Source organism: Zingiber officinale, chromosome 11B, assembly GCF_018446385.1.
Source record: "Zingiber officinale cultivar Zhangliang chromosome 11B, Zo_v1.1, whole genome shotgun sequence".
NCBI lineage: Eukaryota > Viridiplantae > Streptophyta > Magnoliopsida > Zingiberales > Zingiberaceae > Zingiber > Zingiber officinale.
In genome coordinates this window covers 6,006,738-6,024,101 of record NC_056007.1, presented here as the reverse complement: position 1 = coordinate 6,024,101, position 17,364 = coordinate 6,006,738, and the positions used below count along the sequence as shown (strand labels likewise).

Below are 17,364 nucleotides of genomic sequence, written 5' to 3'. Positions count from 1 at the left end.
TTAACGACGAATATAAAAAATGATAGCAAATTTTGCCATGAATTATAGCAAAATTTACCAGAAATATTTATTTCATTGTAAATTTTATGATAAATTTTAAATTCATATGTCAAGACATTTCTCATCTATTTAATTCTCATTTCTTATTCTATCTATCTCGCATGTCAACATATCTTTCTTGACATTCTCAATCTATTCAACTATCATCTGATTATGTGCTCGAGTCATGACACAATATTCAACATCATATAACATGCAATTCTAACCACTGTTTTATACAACTTTCTTTTAAATTTTAGAAGTACTTTACAATTACATAAAATTTTATGTTTTCTCTTTGTATTATATTTAAAACATGCATCTCTCTCAATCTTTTCATCATTTTACAAAAAATGATCATAAATACTTAAACTTTTAATTCTGGACAATTCGTCATCTTCTATCTTATCAATTGTTCATTACGTCTAATATTACTCAACTTAAATTCTATATATACTGTCTTTATTCTACTAAGAGTAAAACTATTCACTTCTAATGTTTCCTATCAAAATTTTAATTTAGCAATTATTCTTTCACATATCTCATCTATCAAAATAATATCATAGGTAAACAATATGCATCATAATATTATATCTTGAATGTGTACAGTGAGTCGACATTAGAGGGCCACTAAGGTAAATCTAAGATAATTGATCTCCTTTTGAATGTGTACACTGAATTCGTCCATAATGAATATAAAAAGATAGAGATTTAAAGTTGATCTTTAATTTAATTCTATCTTTATTAAAAATACTTTAGTTAATCTGCTTAACATTTTTATATTTGTCATTCCATTCTCATACATATCATAAATTTATGCAAATCCTTTTTTTTTTTAAAAAAAAAAATCCATATAATTTTATTTAGAACTCTATTAGAAATTTTTTTCTATGTCACTGTATAAATCTTGTTTTCCATCCTATACTTTTCAAATAATTGTCTGAGAAGATGTATAACTTATATTATCAATCTTCCAAATATGAATCCAAATTAATTTTCATGATATATTTTTTAAAATTTTTCTATTACTTTTTTTTTAAATTTTATAGTATGACTCATTAATTTAATATCTCTATAGTTTACACAATTTTATAAATATTCTTTATTTTTATATAAAAGAACTAAAATACTTATCTTTCATTAATCAAATATTTTTTTTATCAATATTATGTTAAATAATTTTTAAAATCATTCAATACTTTATTTTACTTGGCATTTCCACATCTACGAGTTATTAACTAAATTAAATTGATCATCAAAATATTTATTAAAAAGTTATTAAAAATACCTCTTCCACTATTCTTTTATTTCTTTATTATTTAACAATATCATATATATTTATTATCGTCACTTTTGATGTGACCAAGTGTTCTCTTTTTTAAAAAATACATTAATTAGTATAAGATAATATACTATCATAAAATCTAATATAATTTTCTCTCCTTTATTTCTTATTCTAAGTCCATAACCTCTATACACTCTCGTATTCCTCATTTTTTTCATTCCCACATCCTCATTTAAATCATCTTCTATTAAAATCATTTTATTTGACAGAATATTTTACAATATTCATCTTCATATAATCGTATTTAAGGTATATGTAGGTTAATTATATTCATAATTTCTTTCACCGTTATTATCTTAAGAGCTATAATTTTATTTTATTTTTAACTACTTCTACGACTTCATCCTTTAACGAATTATCTACAACAATATACACTTCATATCTTATGTTACTCTTTCTTATATACCATAACTTAAAATCTAAATTTCCATCGAATTAACCCGCCCTCCAAACAATTTAAACAAGTTTGGTTAAAATTTTAACAATCCATTTTAAGGTGGATCCAAACAAGTCAACCCGTCTAAGCCAACAACCAGCACGAGTCAACCCGCGACGAGCTTGAGTTAGCCTATAAATTGAAAAGCACATGTAAAGTCAAATTCTATGTCAGTTTATTGTCTTCTTTGTTACAATCTTAAAATAAAAATAACACTTTTCATCAAACATGAGTGTCCATTTTCGATCCATTTAAATTAAAAAAATATATTTTTAGAAAACATATGCGACTATCTTGTGAAAAAACATACTTAAAAGGAAATTGATGTTATCTTTTAAAAAGTAAAACATTTATGATATAAAATTTTATATATATATATATATATTTTTAATTTTTTGATGGACTCATAGACGCAATCTATCTAGATAACAAGTCAGCTCGCCCAGCTAAATGGATGACACGAGCTGGGCCGCCTTACCATGGGGCGACTCACCACAACACGGGTTATAGTTGGACACTGCAACACTAACTCCTGTATATTTAACACTACGTCTGAATTTTGATAATGTAGTCCTTACCAAGATATTACAATCAAACCCTAGAACACGTTCCTTCTAAGAAACTACTTCGTATTATCACAATAATTTAAAAGATGTATTCGTTGAACATTTATCTTAGTTTAACGTTAACTAACAACCTAATATAATCATCCTTTTTATCAGGATTTGAAACTGGCTTGACAGGATAATTCATCATGGACGGAGTTCACAACACTAACATATTTAATTGCTGTTGGAAATTGTTGGGTCAGACTTGAGGTTGTATATACTCTGATTGCCTAACAGTTTTCAACATTCTTCAAGATTAACGAGTTCCTTGCATGGTTTCACAAGAGCAATATAGTTCATGTCACTGTAATATTGTTAATCATATTATTATAATAACAAATAAATAAACCTATAAGAGTTAATGATAGGGTAACCACACAGCAGAAACACCTAATTGCAATAAGTAAATAGCATCAACTGTACAAACTTGTCAAGGCAAACACATAGGCATTCACCATAATCCTCAACCAAAAGGTCATACTCTGGGCAGTTACCATGTAAAAAAGGGTTTTGAATAAACCTGAGCAAGGGAGTTGAGACAGTAATAGGCTAAAGATAGGGCTCTATTTAAATTACAATGTAAAGTCTGTCCAAAATTCGAAGAAACTATTGAGAAGAAAGGGTTCATATCATCAGCTTCAAATTTCCATTTTATTGTAATCTGAAACTTCCCTTAACCTTCGGGCTGGCTTGTGTTTCCGATACATCTGAAGGAGACTGCTCAGGGGTACTCATTCTTCATCAGTGTTGGTATCTTTGGCTCAATGGTCGAACCAATTGATAGTTATTCCACAAAACAAGATAATGCCATGGAGGAAGTGCTTTAGTGACCAATGAGGAATCTCATGACAAGGTTTTGGAGGGATTCAAGAAAGATAATCAATGCAATAAAACTTATATGAAGGGGACCTTCACAGAGAAACTCTCTGAAGTGCCCTTCAGAGTCTTTGACCCTAAGACTTTACAGGAGGACTCTGCAGAAATGTCTCTAAAGAGCCTCTTCATACAAGTTTTGTTCATATGTTAGAATGCCTCTAGCTTAAACCAGAAAAGAGAACTGCAGCTTTAGGTGTAATGGTCCACAACAAGTTGACAATCAAACAAGAATCAAAGTTTATGCACTATAACTGGATTGACAAACATATAGATTTGTTTGGTCAATAAAAAATAAGCAAACAGAAGAAATTGAGGTGAAAAACTACAAACAAAATTATTTGCTATCATTATGTGGATAAAATTAATATATCCTCTAATTATTTTAATTATGAAGTGGAATGATCCCCTATAAGTTTTTAAAATAGAGTGAAATACACATCAAAATAAAACTGAAATGCAGAAATGTCAAAATAATGTTAGGAATAAGATTTATAATATAATATAATAAAAATCAAATATTATCACATATTAATCTCAAACAAAACCATACTGTGAAAAGTAAATTTTCACATAGTAATATCACTAGATTTTTCTGATTGGAGCTTAAACCCTAACTATATACGAATCTCAAATAATAGACCAAGAAGGATGCAAAATCTTAAATCTAATTCTAATTTTGTTATTCTGATTTGGATTTCTGACAAACGGCACTTTAGATCAACTCAGGTTTCAACTATGATTACTGTAAAGAACAATCAAAAGAAGCAATAAGCACCAAAATAACCAAAGGACTAACTTTACTCCATGGAAACCTAGCTTTGAGAAGGAACAGGGAAAAGCCCTACCTCAGAGCAGAGCAGAGCATGAATACCGAGAAAGGATCCCTGCAAATCTGATGATATAACGAAGAAAAAAGGCCGTAGAACCTTGGATCGGGCCGGATTCGAAGAAGAAGGTCGCAGTCCGTCTCCGATTCAGTTGGTGCAAGGCGGGATCGGGCTCGTTAGTCCGCGCTGCAAGACTGGAGCGTTCCCGACCTGCACCAAGCGAACCAGAGGCGGCCGAGCGTCTGCCGAAGCCTGGCGGCGTGAGGAGAAAGCCCTGCCTCTCCTCTTCCGCTCGCAATCTGATAAGCACGGTGAGGACGTTGTGGCGAAGAACTCGTAGACCACATTTATAGAGGTGAGGAATAAGGAAATCGTGACGCGTGGCAAGGGGTTCCTGGATTATGAACCGGAGCTATCCAATCAGAAGGATCCGATTAACAAAAGTTTCGGAATACTATTCATTAACTAAAGGATCCGATTAATTTAACACTAAATAACAATGAATATTTTTAAATAATTCAACTATCTACTCATATTTGATGAATAAAAACAGTCTTTTGTTTGTAGGGATATCAATTCGGATGGATCGAATTAGGTTAGGTCGGGTTGAGGTTTTTTTTTAACTCAACCCAAACCCGAATTCAATCCAAAATACCTAAACCCGAACCTGAATCTGACCAACCCGATCAATTCGAACCCGACCCATATGACCCAAAAATCTGATTCAAAATGATTTTTTTAGACTATTTTCCCTATAATTCTTCACTTTTATCTCAATATTTCATCATTATCATACAAACATGATATTAATATATATAAAAACATCTAAAATTTTAAAATAAAATTTGATTTAACCTCAAAAAAACCTACAAAATCCTATATTTAAGTCAACCCGGGTCAACCCGAACCCAACCCAACCCAACTCAAAAATTTTTCTCTCCAACCCGAACCCGAAAATGCTCAACCCAAACCTGATTTTTTTCGGATCGACTCGGATTGGATCGTCGGATCGGATTCATTTTTGACACCCTTACTTTTGTTACAACAACTAACACTAGACTAATAGGCTACTCACCTTATGACTAGTAAAATTTTTTTATAAAACCGAATTAGTGTCTGTCAAGATTAGTCTGACATGGTGTTAACTAAAAAAAAATCTAATAAATTAGTTATATATGGAAACCTAAAAGATCAATGGCTTTGTGCAAATACAATCAATACTAAATGGGTATCCAAAAGGAAGAAAAGGTAAGACATATACTTGTTATCAATAAACAATTGTGGTAAAAGGTGAATATATTCACCCTCAGTGCCATCGTCAATCCGTCCCAGAACTAACACCATCATGTGAGAACATAGGTATAGATCCTAAGATGCTAAAAAGTGCGAAGTTATGTCGAATCTCCGAAAGTATTTATCGGTTATGTGAGTATAAATTAACTATATGTCAATGTGTTGCGACTTATCTTCAGCTCAATTTTCAGCTGAACTCTCAACCAAAGGCAGAGGTATAAACAAGGTACACTACTAAATGCATCTTTTTTAAAACCAGACCAGGATGCGATCAGGATTGGACCGGTTCACTCGGAAACATTATGAACCAAAAAGTTGTTGATCCAACCCTCAATTTATCCTATCCAAGTTTGAAAGAAGAGAAGATGAAGCAGATATGAATTGTGTGGCTGGCTGAAGATGATAACTTCATATCAGAGTCTGGGAATAATTCTCACTGCGTGATGGCCAGAGACAGTGGCAGCTCCCTTGAATGGTAGCCATCAACCAGCAACAATTTGACTTTGTTCTCTCTGCCTTTGTCAGATTCCCTGATCTCATTAAATTACAACAGGACATGTTTGTGGGGCCTGCACTCCTCCGGTGGCTCATCGTTGATGCTCGGAAACCTGAACGAAATCAAACCCGACCAAACCAACATAGGACGTCTGGTTCTTCATGTCTCCAGACAAATGAAAAGTTCAAGATACTGCCAACCTGACTTTGTTGAAATAATGCAAGCCAGGGTTTTGGAATATCATGAATAAGGCACAAAGGATTCAGATATCAGTGTGCAGAGGACAATTCTTATGAGTGTTATTGTCTCTGTCAGAGATTCTTTCACATGTGTATTATACGAACTATAGAAGAATTTAAAGTTTCATGAAAAGCACTAGCATGAAGGCTCTCTTCTTAGGGGTGTCTCTTTATTTGTGCATGAATTTGAAAGTGTGAACTTGTGCACAAAGTTTACATTTCATATAACTATCATCTGTAATATAATTTTGTAGCAACTAAAGGTTATGAATATAAATAGTTCTTTAACTTCATGCACAAATCCATTTTAGAGTTAATGTGCAAATCGAACGACAGTCCGTGCGGTCATGTGATAAGGAAGCCTTCATGCCAGTCTTATCCCCTCCTTAATGCAGTTAGAGATACTATTATGATAGAGGCCAATAACATACCTTGATGCTCACCGAATTTGGCCTAAAAAGATCCACTTCAAAGATTTTCTTTGAACTTTTAGGAAAGCCAAAAAAAGCTGCTTGACCTGAGGAATGTGACCTCTCTTTCTCTGTGATGGAATGGCTTAAGGTAGCCTTTGTAGGGCTGCTTTTTGCCTTTGAAGAGGAACCATTCCAATCTAGCAACACAAAAGTATTACTCAGTTGACAAACCAATATCAAATTGGTTATCAACTTTAGTTAGGTTCCATGATGACCAAAATAGCTGCTCAAAGAAAGTAAACAATCTAAAAGGAAAACCATGGTGAGGACGAAATGATGACATATTTTGATCCCTTAAGGTCAAAAAAGAAAAAACATCAAAATGCAGTAGTATCACAAGCGGGTTTAGGAAATAAAATGAACGATGACAGGCTGGCTCCTTGTATGATAATTGATTGAATGTCATTTCTATTGTCTTTTTCTTAAGCTTCCATGCTGACATAATCCATCTTGTTGAAAGCCTATGTAAACCCTTTGTGGCTTTTAGTTCCAAGTTCCTTTCTTTGTGACAGAATATGTTGTGATTTGATTTCAGCGGCCTATCTTACCTTGTAAGAGAGATAAATAACATGTAACCCTATGGATTAGCTCGGTTAAAGCCAAAGAGGGAGCTCAGTTAAATTGAAAATGCTAAAGCACTAAAGTGAGCAACCTCTTGATATTCAAGCATGCTTAAAAGGTTTCACTGAGTGTAGAGTTTCAGACTCTCAATGATGTTGATATCCCAAGATAATTTTAATATAATCAAACAAGTTAAGTTATATCTTATTGTGTTTAATCCTGTGTCTAAGTGTGCAAGAACTTAGGAGCACAGGATGTCGAGCAAAAGACGCAGCAAGCGAGAAGGACGGCACAAGAGAGAGCTGACGGACTCGATGCGTTTGAGGGACGAGGTGCTACGGAAGAGTATGCAGGCGGACGAGAAGGAGGTGCGCGGCGTTTCCGAGGGACGAGAAGCCGGAGCAGAAGCTTGCTCGAAGATAAGGCCGGAAGTTGGGTTCGGATGAACCCTATTCCTGATGGCCAAAATCACCCAAGCGAGCGGAGCGGAAGACCCAGACCAAAACAAACGGAGCCGAAACTAGAGGCCCGGAGAGAAAGTCAATAAAATATTGACTTTCCCCTTCAGGGCGCCCGGAACCCTTCCAAGTTTTATCACTTTCGACGTGGTCTTTAACCGTTGCATTGGGAATAAGATTTTATCCCATTCTAGGCGCCTAGAATGCTTCCAAGTGCCCCGAGGCTATATAAACAGTCCTGCTCCAAAAAGCTCAGAACAACGAGAAATACTAAGAAACAACATTTGTGCGCTTTTAGTTTTTTGTTTAGCTTCTTTTCTGTGCGTTCATTGCTGCAAGATGCTTCTCCGCCTAGAGGAGATTTTTTAGTGCACTTTTTCACTTTAGATTAACAACATCCCCGGTTGTAACCCAGTAATTGTGCATCTTTCTTTTCAATTTCTTTATTATTCTTTTATACAGTGTTTATTTTATTTAAGTTATAAGCCGAGAAAGGTTTTTATCTTGATTTGTGTAGGAGCTATTCACCCCCCACCCCCTCTCCTCTAGTCGGCCGCCAAAGGTCCTAACAAGTGGTATCAGAGATAGTCGGACCGAGCATATATCCACCGAAGTTCGAGGGAGAGTTCGCGAGCTAGAAAAAGAAAATGCAGCTATTCTTCAAAATCAATTTTGAATTGCTTTTAATAATGAAGTTCGATTTTGTAGCGCCCAAAAGAAAGGAAGAATACCAATGGACGAAGAAGGAGCAGGCCGACTTCATGACAAAAGGCAGAGTTTCATCTGTTGAGCGTCCTACTGCCACAAGAAGTCAACTGGATCGACACCTACGATTCATCAAAGGAACTTTGGGAGAAATTTCTTGAGATACACAAAGGGGCGTCCGAAGCTAAGCTCGCGAGACGGGATCTGCTAAGGAATCAGTTAAACAACATAATGTCATGCCCCAGAGTAGTCCCTGCCAACGAAAATCTAGCAACATCTCCCCTGTACCGGTGACAATATGAATCCTGAATATATAACCCTCAGGGCCTCAAAATCCTCATCCAACCCGGCCGGAACATATACCATTAGAAAATAAAACATTCTACACAGTTTGTAATAGTACAACCTCTGGCTGACTATACATCAAGTCACAACCACCCAGTTTAATAAAGATAGCCTCTGGCTGACAACATAAAACGAAAAAGCGTGTCGATATTTAAAACATCACAGATATATATAAAACATACTCAAAGAAACAAAACCTTCGCAGCGAAAAAACGTGGGTAGCATACCCCAAAACTCGATATTAAAATCCACGAACGCAAGAACTACACATCACGAGTTTGTAGATCACATGGCAATGAATCAAAAGATCAAAATAGAAACCGTTGCGACATGTAGAGGGGACTAGCAGTTGGAACCTCCTAACGGCTTTAACTTGAAATATAATTAAATCAACGGAGTGAGTTTAACGAACTCAGCGGGTATCAAGATATAACTATCAGTAACAGTCGAACAATAAAAGGTAATGCAAAACTGAATAACGGAAAAAACTGTACTCACCGAAACCTCCTATCCTGACATAAGGGTGAGAACCATACAAACAGGTGTAGGATCGTCAGACCAAATACATAATGTCTCCTGCATGAATGTCAATCATATACAGTCACCAAAATAAAGCATCCAAAGTGCAGCAATCATACACAAATAAATGCAATCCATACATATGGTGCAAATGGCAGTCACCTCTTACGCCAGTCAGCCACCGTCATCACAATGATGAGGTCGAGTGGGTAGAGTTATGACAACTGTGCACTCTGTCGTCACTACTCCTGAGTGATCAAGTAGACATGTTGCTGTTGGAGTACACCTATCCTCATACCCCAACTAAATGGGGGAGCCGAAGCTCTCATCTCCCTGTGTCATAGACAAGAGGAGAGATCCCTGTCCGCTACCACGCTGCATCACCACTACCCATGAGCGGCCAAGCGGAGCCCTGACAGAGCAACTGCACATACCTGCCTGATGTACCACTAACCCATGAGTGGTTGTGTGCGCAGATCATGTAACTGACGATGTGCTCAACTACAAAGGAGCAGACAATCGCTCAGCATGCAATCACGCAAGATGGTGCATGACACTAAAGCATGTAACACCTGACAATATGCGTCTCCATCTAATATGTACCAAAAAGAACAATAAATCCATAACAATAAACTAGGTATCATAATGTCTAGGTACACATGCCAGATATAATTAGTAGCTAGTCCTGTACCCAGTAATGTATTGTATATCACTACTTCTATGAACATAAGTACACAACGCAAGAATCAAAATGATAAAAGCCTAAACGCATATCAGATAAAATAAAGGCATACCTCAGGTATCAAGTAATGACATACTAAGGCAGATATAAATATAACAATTACTACTAGCTATAACATCCTATGCATATCATAATGACAATATCAAAAGAAGATAAGTCAGAGGTACCCATCTTTATCTGTTGATCATACTAAGCAAAATCCCACGTCGATACGCTTGTCTCAAATTAACGTCCTGCAAATCACATGATGTGCAATTTAGCTAATTACATTATATATCAACTAGCTAAACTTAGTTCCCAAAACCGATAAGATAATGCACCATTTGCAATAATTATTATTCAACCCTAATTGTTGTTTATCTCAATTAATCTAATCCATGAATTCTTAATTAGAATCCATTCAATATCCACAATCTATTATACCACTTACTAAGCATCATGAATCTACCCTACATAATTCATCCACCTCAACTAATCCAATGATTAAATTAACTCATCATAAATCAACCATATTTAATTCATCTTAACAAGAGTTGACTACTCTCATCCATAATCAATCACAATATCCCTAAGCATTCCACGCTTATCTCAGATTAAACTAAAAATGAATCAATTCAACAACTCACCCAAGTACGAAGCCCCCTCTGTGAACTCATGGCCGGGAAAGTCTGCTGTCGGAAGTTAAGGCCGGAATTAGGTGGAATTGTTGATTTCCATTTCAAACTTCCCTCAATCTGATCTGAACTTCTCCAGGACGAAATCCGAGTGCTGCTGTGGTGGAAGTAAAACTCTCCTCTTTGAATTTGAAGAGGAGAGGGGGTATCAGAGGATCGTCCCTCTCTGAATCTGGAGGAAGCCTCGTAGGGACTTTAGGGCACAACAACAAGATGAAATCAGATGGCTGCTAAATCTAATGCCAAGCATATTTACCTAAAACTTGATCTCTAAGACGAAACCCAAATGTTGTTGTGCTGGAAATGGAGCTCTCCTCTTCGAAGTTGGGCACAGCACAGATAGGCTCTAAGACAGAGAAGGGCGAAGTGACGACCACGATGAATCGAAAAGAAGAAGGTCCGGCAGTGATTGAGGTGATGAATCGGTTGATGGCTGATCGCGATCGCCGAGGCGCTAGTCGTGGCCCCGACCTGCTCTGGCGAAGGTCAATGATAGAGGGTCACCACCAGTGTCGATGACGTCGGAATCGGTGGTCGACAGATGAAGAAGTCGAGGCAAGAGGATCCGACACTAGGATTCATGCGACAGGGCTCGGGTAGCTGATGGCCGACTAGCACCGATTTACGGCATTGGCAAGTGCGGCGGCGCGTGGGACGAGCGGTGCAGGGAGATCGCAAGGAAAAGGCAGAGTATTGGGTGGAGAGGGTCGTGAGGAAGAGAAGAGAAGGTCGGCGGAGATCAAGGAAGAGGAAAGAATTGGGAGAAATACTAGGTTAGGTTATTGTAGCGATGTATAAATACTTAAATTTTGCTTAATCAAACCCTAAGTACACTCCTAAATCAACTCCTACTAAATAATTATCCCAAACATACTTTTCCCAAAGCCTATAAATTCATCTCCTCAAAATACGACATACAAGCTCTGAAAAATTCCTAGAAAATTCCTAAAAATTTCATTAAAGTTATTCGTTTATTAAACCTTATTATGCTATTATTATTTTGTTACGGTATCTTAAATCCTCCCCCATTAATAAAAATTTGGTCCCCAAATTTACGTTATTTACCATTAGCAAGTACTAGCAATAAATAACCAGTATAGATACGGAACGAAAAATCTAACCCACATACCTCAAGTAAAAAGATGGGGGTATCGAGCTCGGATCGTATTCTCGAGCTCCCAGGTAGCCTCCTCGTCAGAATGATACTGTGATCTCACTTTAACCAACCGAATAGTCTTGTTTTGCAGTTGACGCTCTCTGTGGTTCAGAATCCGTACAAGAACCTCCTCGTAGGTAACGTCAGGCCGAATGGGAACCGATATATCTGACAGAACATGTGCTAGGTCGGGTACATATCTCCTCAGTATAGACACATGGAATACATCGTGAATGCCTGACAGAGACGGTGATAGCTCCAGACGGTAAGCTACCGCTTCAATCCTCTCCAAGATCTGGAAAGGTCCAATGTATCGTAGATCTAGTTTACCTCAGAAGGCAAATCTCTTCACCCATTTCGTGGGTGAAACTCTCAGAAATACATGGTCGTCAGTAGAGAACTCCAAGGGTCTCTGTCTCCAATCAGCATAATTCTTCTAACAGTCATGCACCTCAGACATCCTCCGTCTGATAGTGCGGACCAACTCTGCCTCCTCCTGAGTTCTCTGAGGTCCTATCAGCTGGGCCTCCCCAACCTCCTCCCAGAGGATGAGTGTCCGACAATACCTATCATACAACGCTTCAAACGGTGCCCCATCTGGATAGACGAATGATAGCTGTTGTTGTAAGCGAACTCTACTAATGGCAGGTGGTCCTCCCAGATGCCTCCGAAATCCATAACACAAGACCTCAGCAAGTCCTCTAATGTCAGGATAGTCCGCTCTAACTGTACATCTGTCTGCGGATGGAATGCTGTACTGAAACGGAGTTGTGTACCCAAAGCATGCTGTAGAGTCTTCCAGAACCGAGACGTGAACCGTGAATCTCTATCTGATATAATGCTTAAAAGAACACCATGCAATCTGATGATCTCCCGACAATACAGCTCTGCCAATCAATCCAGAGAATCGGTCTTCTGAATCACTAAGAAGTGCGCGGATTTGGTTAATCGGTCAACAATTACCCAAATCGTGTCATAACCTCGTCGTGTCCTAGGCAGTCCCACCACAAAATCCATAGTGATGTGTTCTCATTTCCACTCCGGAATAAGAATCCTATGAAATAATCCGGCAGGTCTCTGATGCTCAGTCTTCACCTGCTGACAGACAAGACATCTAGCTACAAACTCCGCAATATCTTTCTTCATGTCGTTCCACCAATAGGAACGCCTCAAATCTCGATACATGCGGGTTCCGCCTGGGTGGATAGCAAATCGAGAGCGATGAGCCTCCTGAAGTAACTCCTCCATAACCGGGTGAGATTGAGGTACGCATAATCTGCCTCGGAAATAAATAATACCCTTGTCATATCGGATGAACTCTGTTTGTTGCCCGGAAGTTATCTGGTTATCAATGGACTGTAAGCGCTGATCATCGACCGGGGCCTCTCGGATCCTCGCCCTGATCGATGACTGGGCAACCATGGTAACAAGGATACCCTGATCAGTCAGTCTCTGCTCCTCAAGGCCCAACTCGGAGAATCCCTGAATCAAGTCCGTGACAAAAACTCGGTGGCAATGTAAAGTCCCTCTAGACTTCCGGCTAAGTGCATCGGCAACCACATTAGCTTTCCCCGGGTGGTAGTTAATGGTACAGTCATAATCCTTCAGGAACTCCATCCATCTCTTCTGTCAGAGATTGAGTTCCTTCTGGGTGAAAAGATATTTGAGACTCTTATGATCAGTGAGAATCTCAAATGTAATATCATACAAATGATGCCGCCAAATCTTCAAAGCAAAGATAATGGCGGCCAGCTCCAGATCATGTACTGGGTAATTCTTCTCATGCTCATTCAACTGACGAGAAGCATAGGAGACTACCCTGCCGTGCTACATCAAAATAGCGCCCAAACCCTGTAGAGAACCGTCCATCCTCTCCAGAGAGCAAAACCAGAACTGGTGCCAACACTAATCTCCGTTTCAGCTCCTAGAAGCTGGTCTCGCAAGCTTTTGACCACGTGAACTTCACGTCTTTCCTGGTCAGGAGTGTTAGCAGCATAGCAATGTAGGAGAAACCCTCAACGAACTATCTGTAATATCCAGCCAATTCCAAGAAACTACGAATCTCCTTAACTGATTTCGGCTGCTCCCAGTTGGTGACAACCTCGATCTTCTGAGGATCTACCGAAATACCTCGGCTAAAAACCACGTGTCCCAAAAAATCAACTAAGGGTAGCCAAAAAAAACACACTTGCTGAACTTCGCATATAGACGATGTCGTCGAAGAGTCTCCAAGACTATGCGAAGATGCTGTGCATGTTCCTCCTCCGAACGCGAGTAGATCAAAATGTCGTCGATAAAGATGATAACGAACCGATCTAGATACTCCAGGAGGACACGGTTCATCAAATCCATAAATACCGCTGGAGCATTGGTAAGCTCAAATGGCATTACCAAAACTCATAATGTCCGTATCTGGTGCGGAATGATGTCTTCTGAATATCAGAATCTTTGACTCTCAACTAATGATATCCGGACCGCAGATCAATCTTGGAATACACTGATGTACCTTTGAGCTGATCAAACAAATCCTCGATCCATGGTAAGGGATACTTATTTCTGACGGTCACTGTATTCAGCTGCCTGTAATCGATGCACAACCTCAAAGTACCATCTTTTTTCTTGACGAACAATACCGAAAAATCCTACGGAGATATACTAGGACGAATAAATCCCCTGTCCAAAAACTCCTGGAGTTGAACCTTTAGCTCGTCCAACTCTTTCGGTGTCATACGATAAGAAGCTTTCGATATCGGCGCGGTCCTCGAAATCAGCTCAATAGCAAACTCCACTTGCCTTCGAGGAGGCAAGCTTGGTAGCTCATCTGAAAATACATCCGAGTACTCTCAGACCACTCGAACGTTTGAGATTTGAGAACTACAGTTATCGTCAGCATTAATCAATGACAATAGAAATCCCTGACAGCCATGTGACAACAGCTTCTGAGCCTGAATCGCAAAAAATGGTCAATATACCGTCGTCCCTGATGCCAATGAAATCCCACGAAGGTTGGTTCGGAGGTCGAAATGTGACCACCCTCGTCTGGAAATCAACTGTGGCATGATATGCTGACAGCCAATCCATGCCGAGGTTAATGTCGAACTCGACCATTTCCAGTACTAATAAATCTACAGTGAGTATAATATTGTCGAAGTCTAATGGGCATCCTTTGACCTCCTGAGTGACGTCCAATGTATCACCGGACTGAGGGAGACGGTCAGTTGCTGTGGCCTAAGAGTAGGTAGTCTACAAATCTCCCTCATAAATATACGAGAAATAAAGGAATACGAACTACCAGTATCAATTAGCATATCAACTGACAATGCATAAAGTAAAATCGTACCTCGGAAGACGGATCTATCAGCCCGCTGCACATCCTCTCTGGTAACCGTGTGAATTACACTTGATTGCAGGTCTTGGATCTGGGACGAGTTAGGCACCGTCGGATTTTTCTGATATGATTTCCTTTTCAAGGCGGGTACCTTTGACTTATCTTCTTTTGATATGATCATTATGATATGCATAGTATGTTATAGCTAGTAGTAATTGTTATGTTTATATCTACCTTGATATGCCACTACTTGATACCTGAGGTATGCCTTTATTTTATCTGATATTCATTTAGACCTATATCATCTTGATTCTTACCCTTTGTACTTATGTTCATAGAAATAGTGACATACAATGCATTACTGGGTACAGGACTAGCTACTAGTTATACCTGGCATGTGTACCTAGACATTATGATACCTAGTTTATTGTTATAGATTCATTGTTCTTTTTGTTACATATTAGATTGAGGCGCATATTGTCAGGTGTTACATGTTTTAGTGTCATACACCATCTTGCGTGATTGCATGCAGAGCGATTGTCAGTTCCTTTGTAGTTGAGCACATCGCCAGATACATGATCTGCACACACAACCACTCATGGGTTAGTGGTCCATCAAGCAAAGTGTGTGCAGTTGCTCTGTCAGGGCTCCGCTCGGCCGCTCATGGGTAGTGGTGACGCAGCGTGGTAGCGGACAGGGATCCCTCCTCTTGACTATGACACAGGGAGATGAGAACTTCGGCTCTCCCATTTAGTTGAGGTAGGAGGATAGGTGTACTCCGACAGCATCCTGTTCACTCAATCACTTAGAAGTAGTGACGACAGAGTGCACAGTTCTCGTAGCCCTACCCACTCAACCTTATCATCGCGATGCCGGTGGCTGACTGGCGTCAGGGTGACCATGTCATTTACACCATATGCATGGATTGCATTTATTTGTGTGTGATTGCTGCACTTTGGATGCTGCATTTTGGTGGCTGCATATGATTGACATGCATACAAGAGACATTATGTATTTGGTCTAATGATCTTATATCTGTTTGTATGGTTCTCACCTTTATGTCAGGATAGGAGGTTTCGGTGAGTACAGTTTTCTCCATTATTCAGTTTTGCATTATCTTTTATTGTTCAGGAGACTGTACTGCATGACTATTACTGATAGTTATATTTTACTATGCATATCTGTTTGATACCCGCTGAGTTCATTAAACCCACTCCCTATGAATATTGCCCATGTTATCATCAGTAGACTCTAAGGTTGTTAGTTATAATATGTGCACCTCTAGTTAGAGATTCATCACATGGTGCATCAGAAAGAAATAGATAATGCCTGATAATCTAAGAGGGTCGTAACACTCGACTATATATTGAATAGGTTGTGGGTTGATGTGACACAATGAATGTTTCATGCAAAAGAAACAACATTATGCAACTCCGAATACAAAAGTTGGAAACATAAATGTCTGAACATCCAAGGAAAACAATCATATAAGCAGAAAAACAATCTGTTTCATTAGCTTGTTTAAGTTTGATAGAGAAATTACTCATATAGTCAAGAGAAAAAAATATTGACAAACAAGATGAGGAAAAAACTACAGAAGAAATCCTTGGATGTATTCACTTGTAAGGAAGTGGACTTGGAAAAACTAGAGAGTAAAGAATTCAATAACTTCCAATTTTCTATTTTATTTTTGCCGAGAATGAAAAACATGAAATTAACATTTAATAAACACAAATTAATATGAAATAGAGAGAACCCGAGATACTTCAATTCTTTTCTTTTCTCTTCAGACACACTGCAATTTTCCCCCTACTTCGTCTCCTCTAAGAAAAAACGCACACAAAAAGGGCTAGGTTTACTTGGGAAGCAAGATAGAAATGGAGGCGGAACAAACTAGAGGGGAAGTGACGCAAAATGGCCGAGTAGTTGATTCTCAATGCTTATCACAAAAACGTACTCGAAACCCTAAACCAATAATCGGCGGAGAAAAGGCACTCACAGCTTCTCCCGGAGATCGGGAGTGAAGCGCCCGAAGCTTCGGTCGGAAGTAGTGATCTGGAACAGCACGGCCGCACCGCCTCCGCTGGATCATGCTGCCGCCGGCCCGCCCTGATTCCAAATCTTCGAAACTCATACCCTCCCTCTCGATTCCAAGGCACGAGCGAGACGGGAAATAGAAGACGAAGAGAAAAAGAGAAGAATTTAAAGAATGTTGTACGGACACGTGGCGTATATCGCATTTAC

General features: G+C 38.7%; 1 protein-coding gene across 1 annotated transcript; it reads right to left on the bottom strand.

Annotated features, from left to right (window-relative positions):
* Positions 1-2,795: 2,795 nt before the first annotated feature.
* On the bottom strand, positions 2,796-17,360 carry LOC122035348. Its single transcript, XM_042594755.1, has 3 exons — positions 17,120-17,360; positions 6,591-6,769; positions 2,796-4,525 (listed from the first exon to the last, which is right to left on the bottom strand). Exons 1-3 carry the CDS (start codon positions 17,358-17,360, stop codon positions 4,151-4,153), a joined length of 795 nt encoding a protein of 264 aa, XP_042450689.1. The 3' UTR covers positions 2,796-4,150.
* Positions 17,361-17,364: the final 4 nt, after the last annotated feature.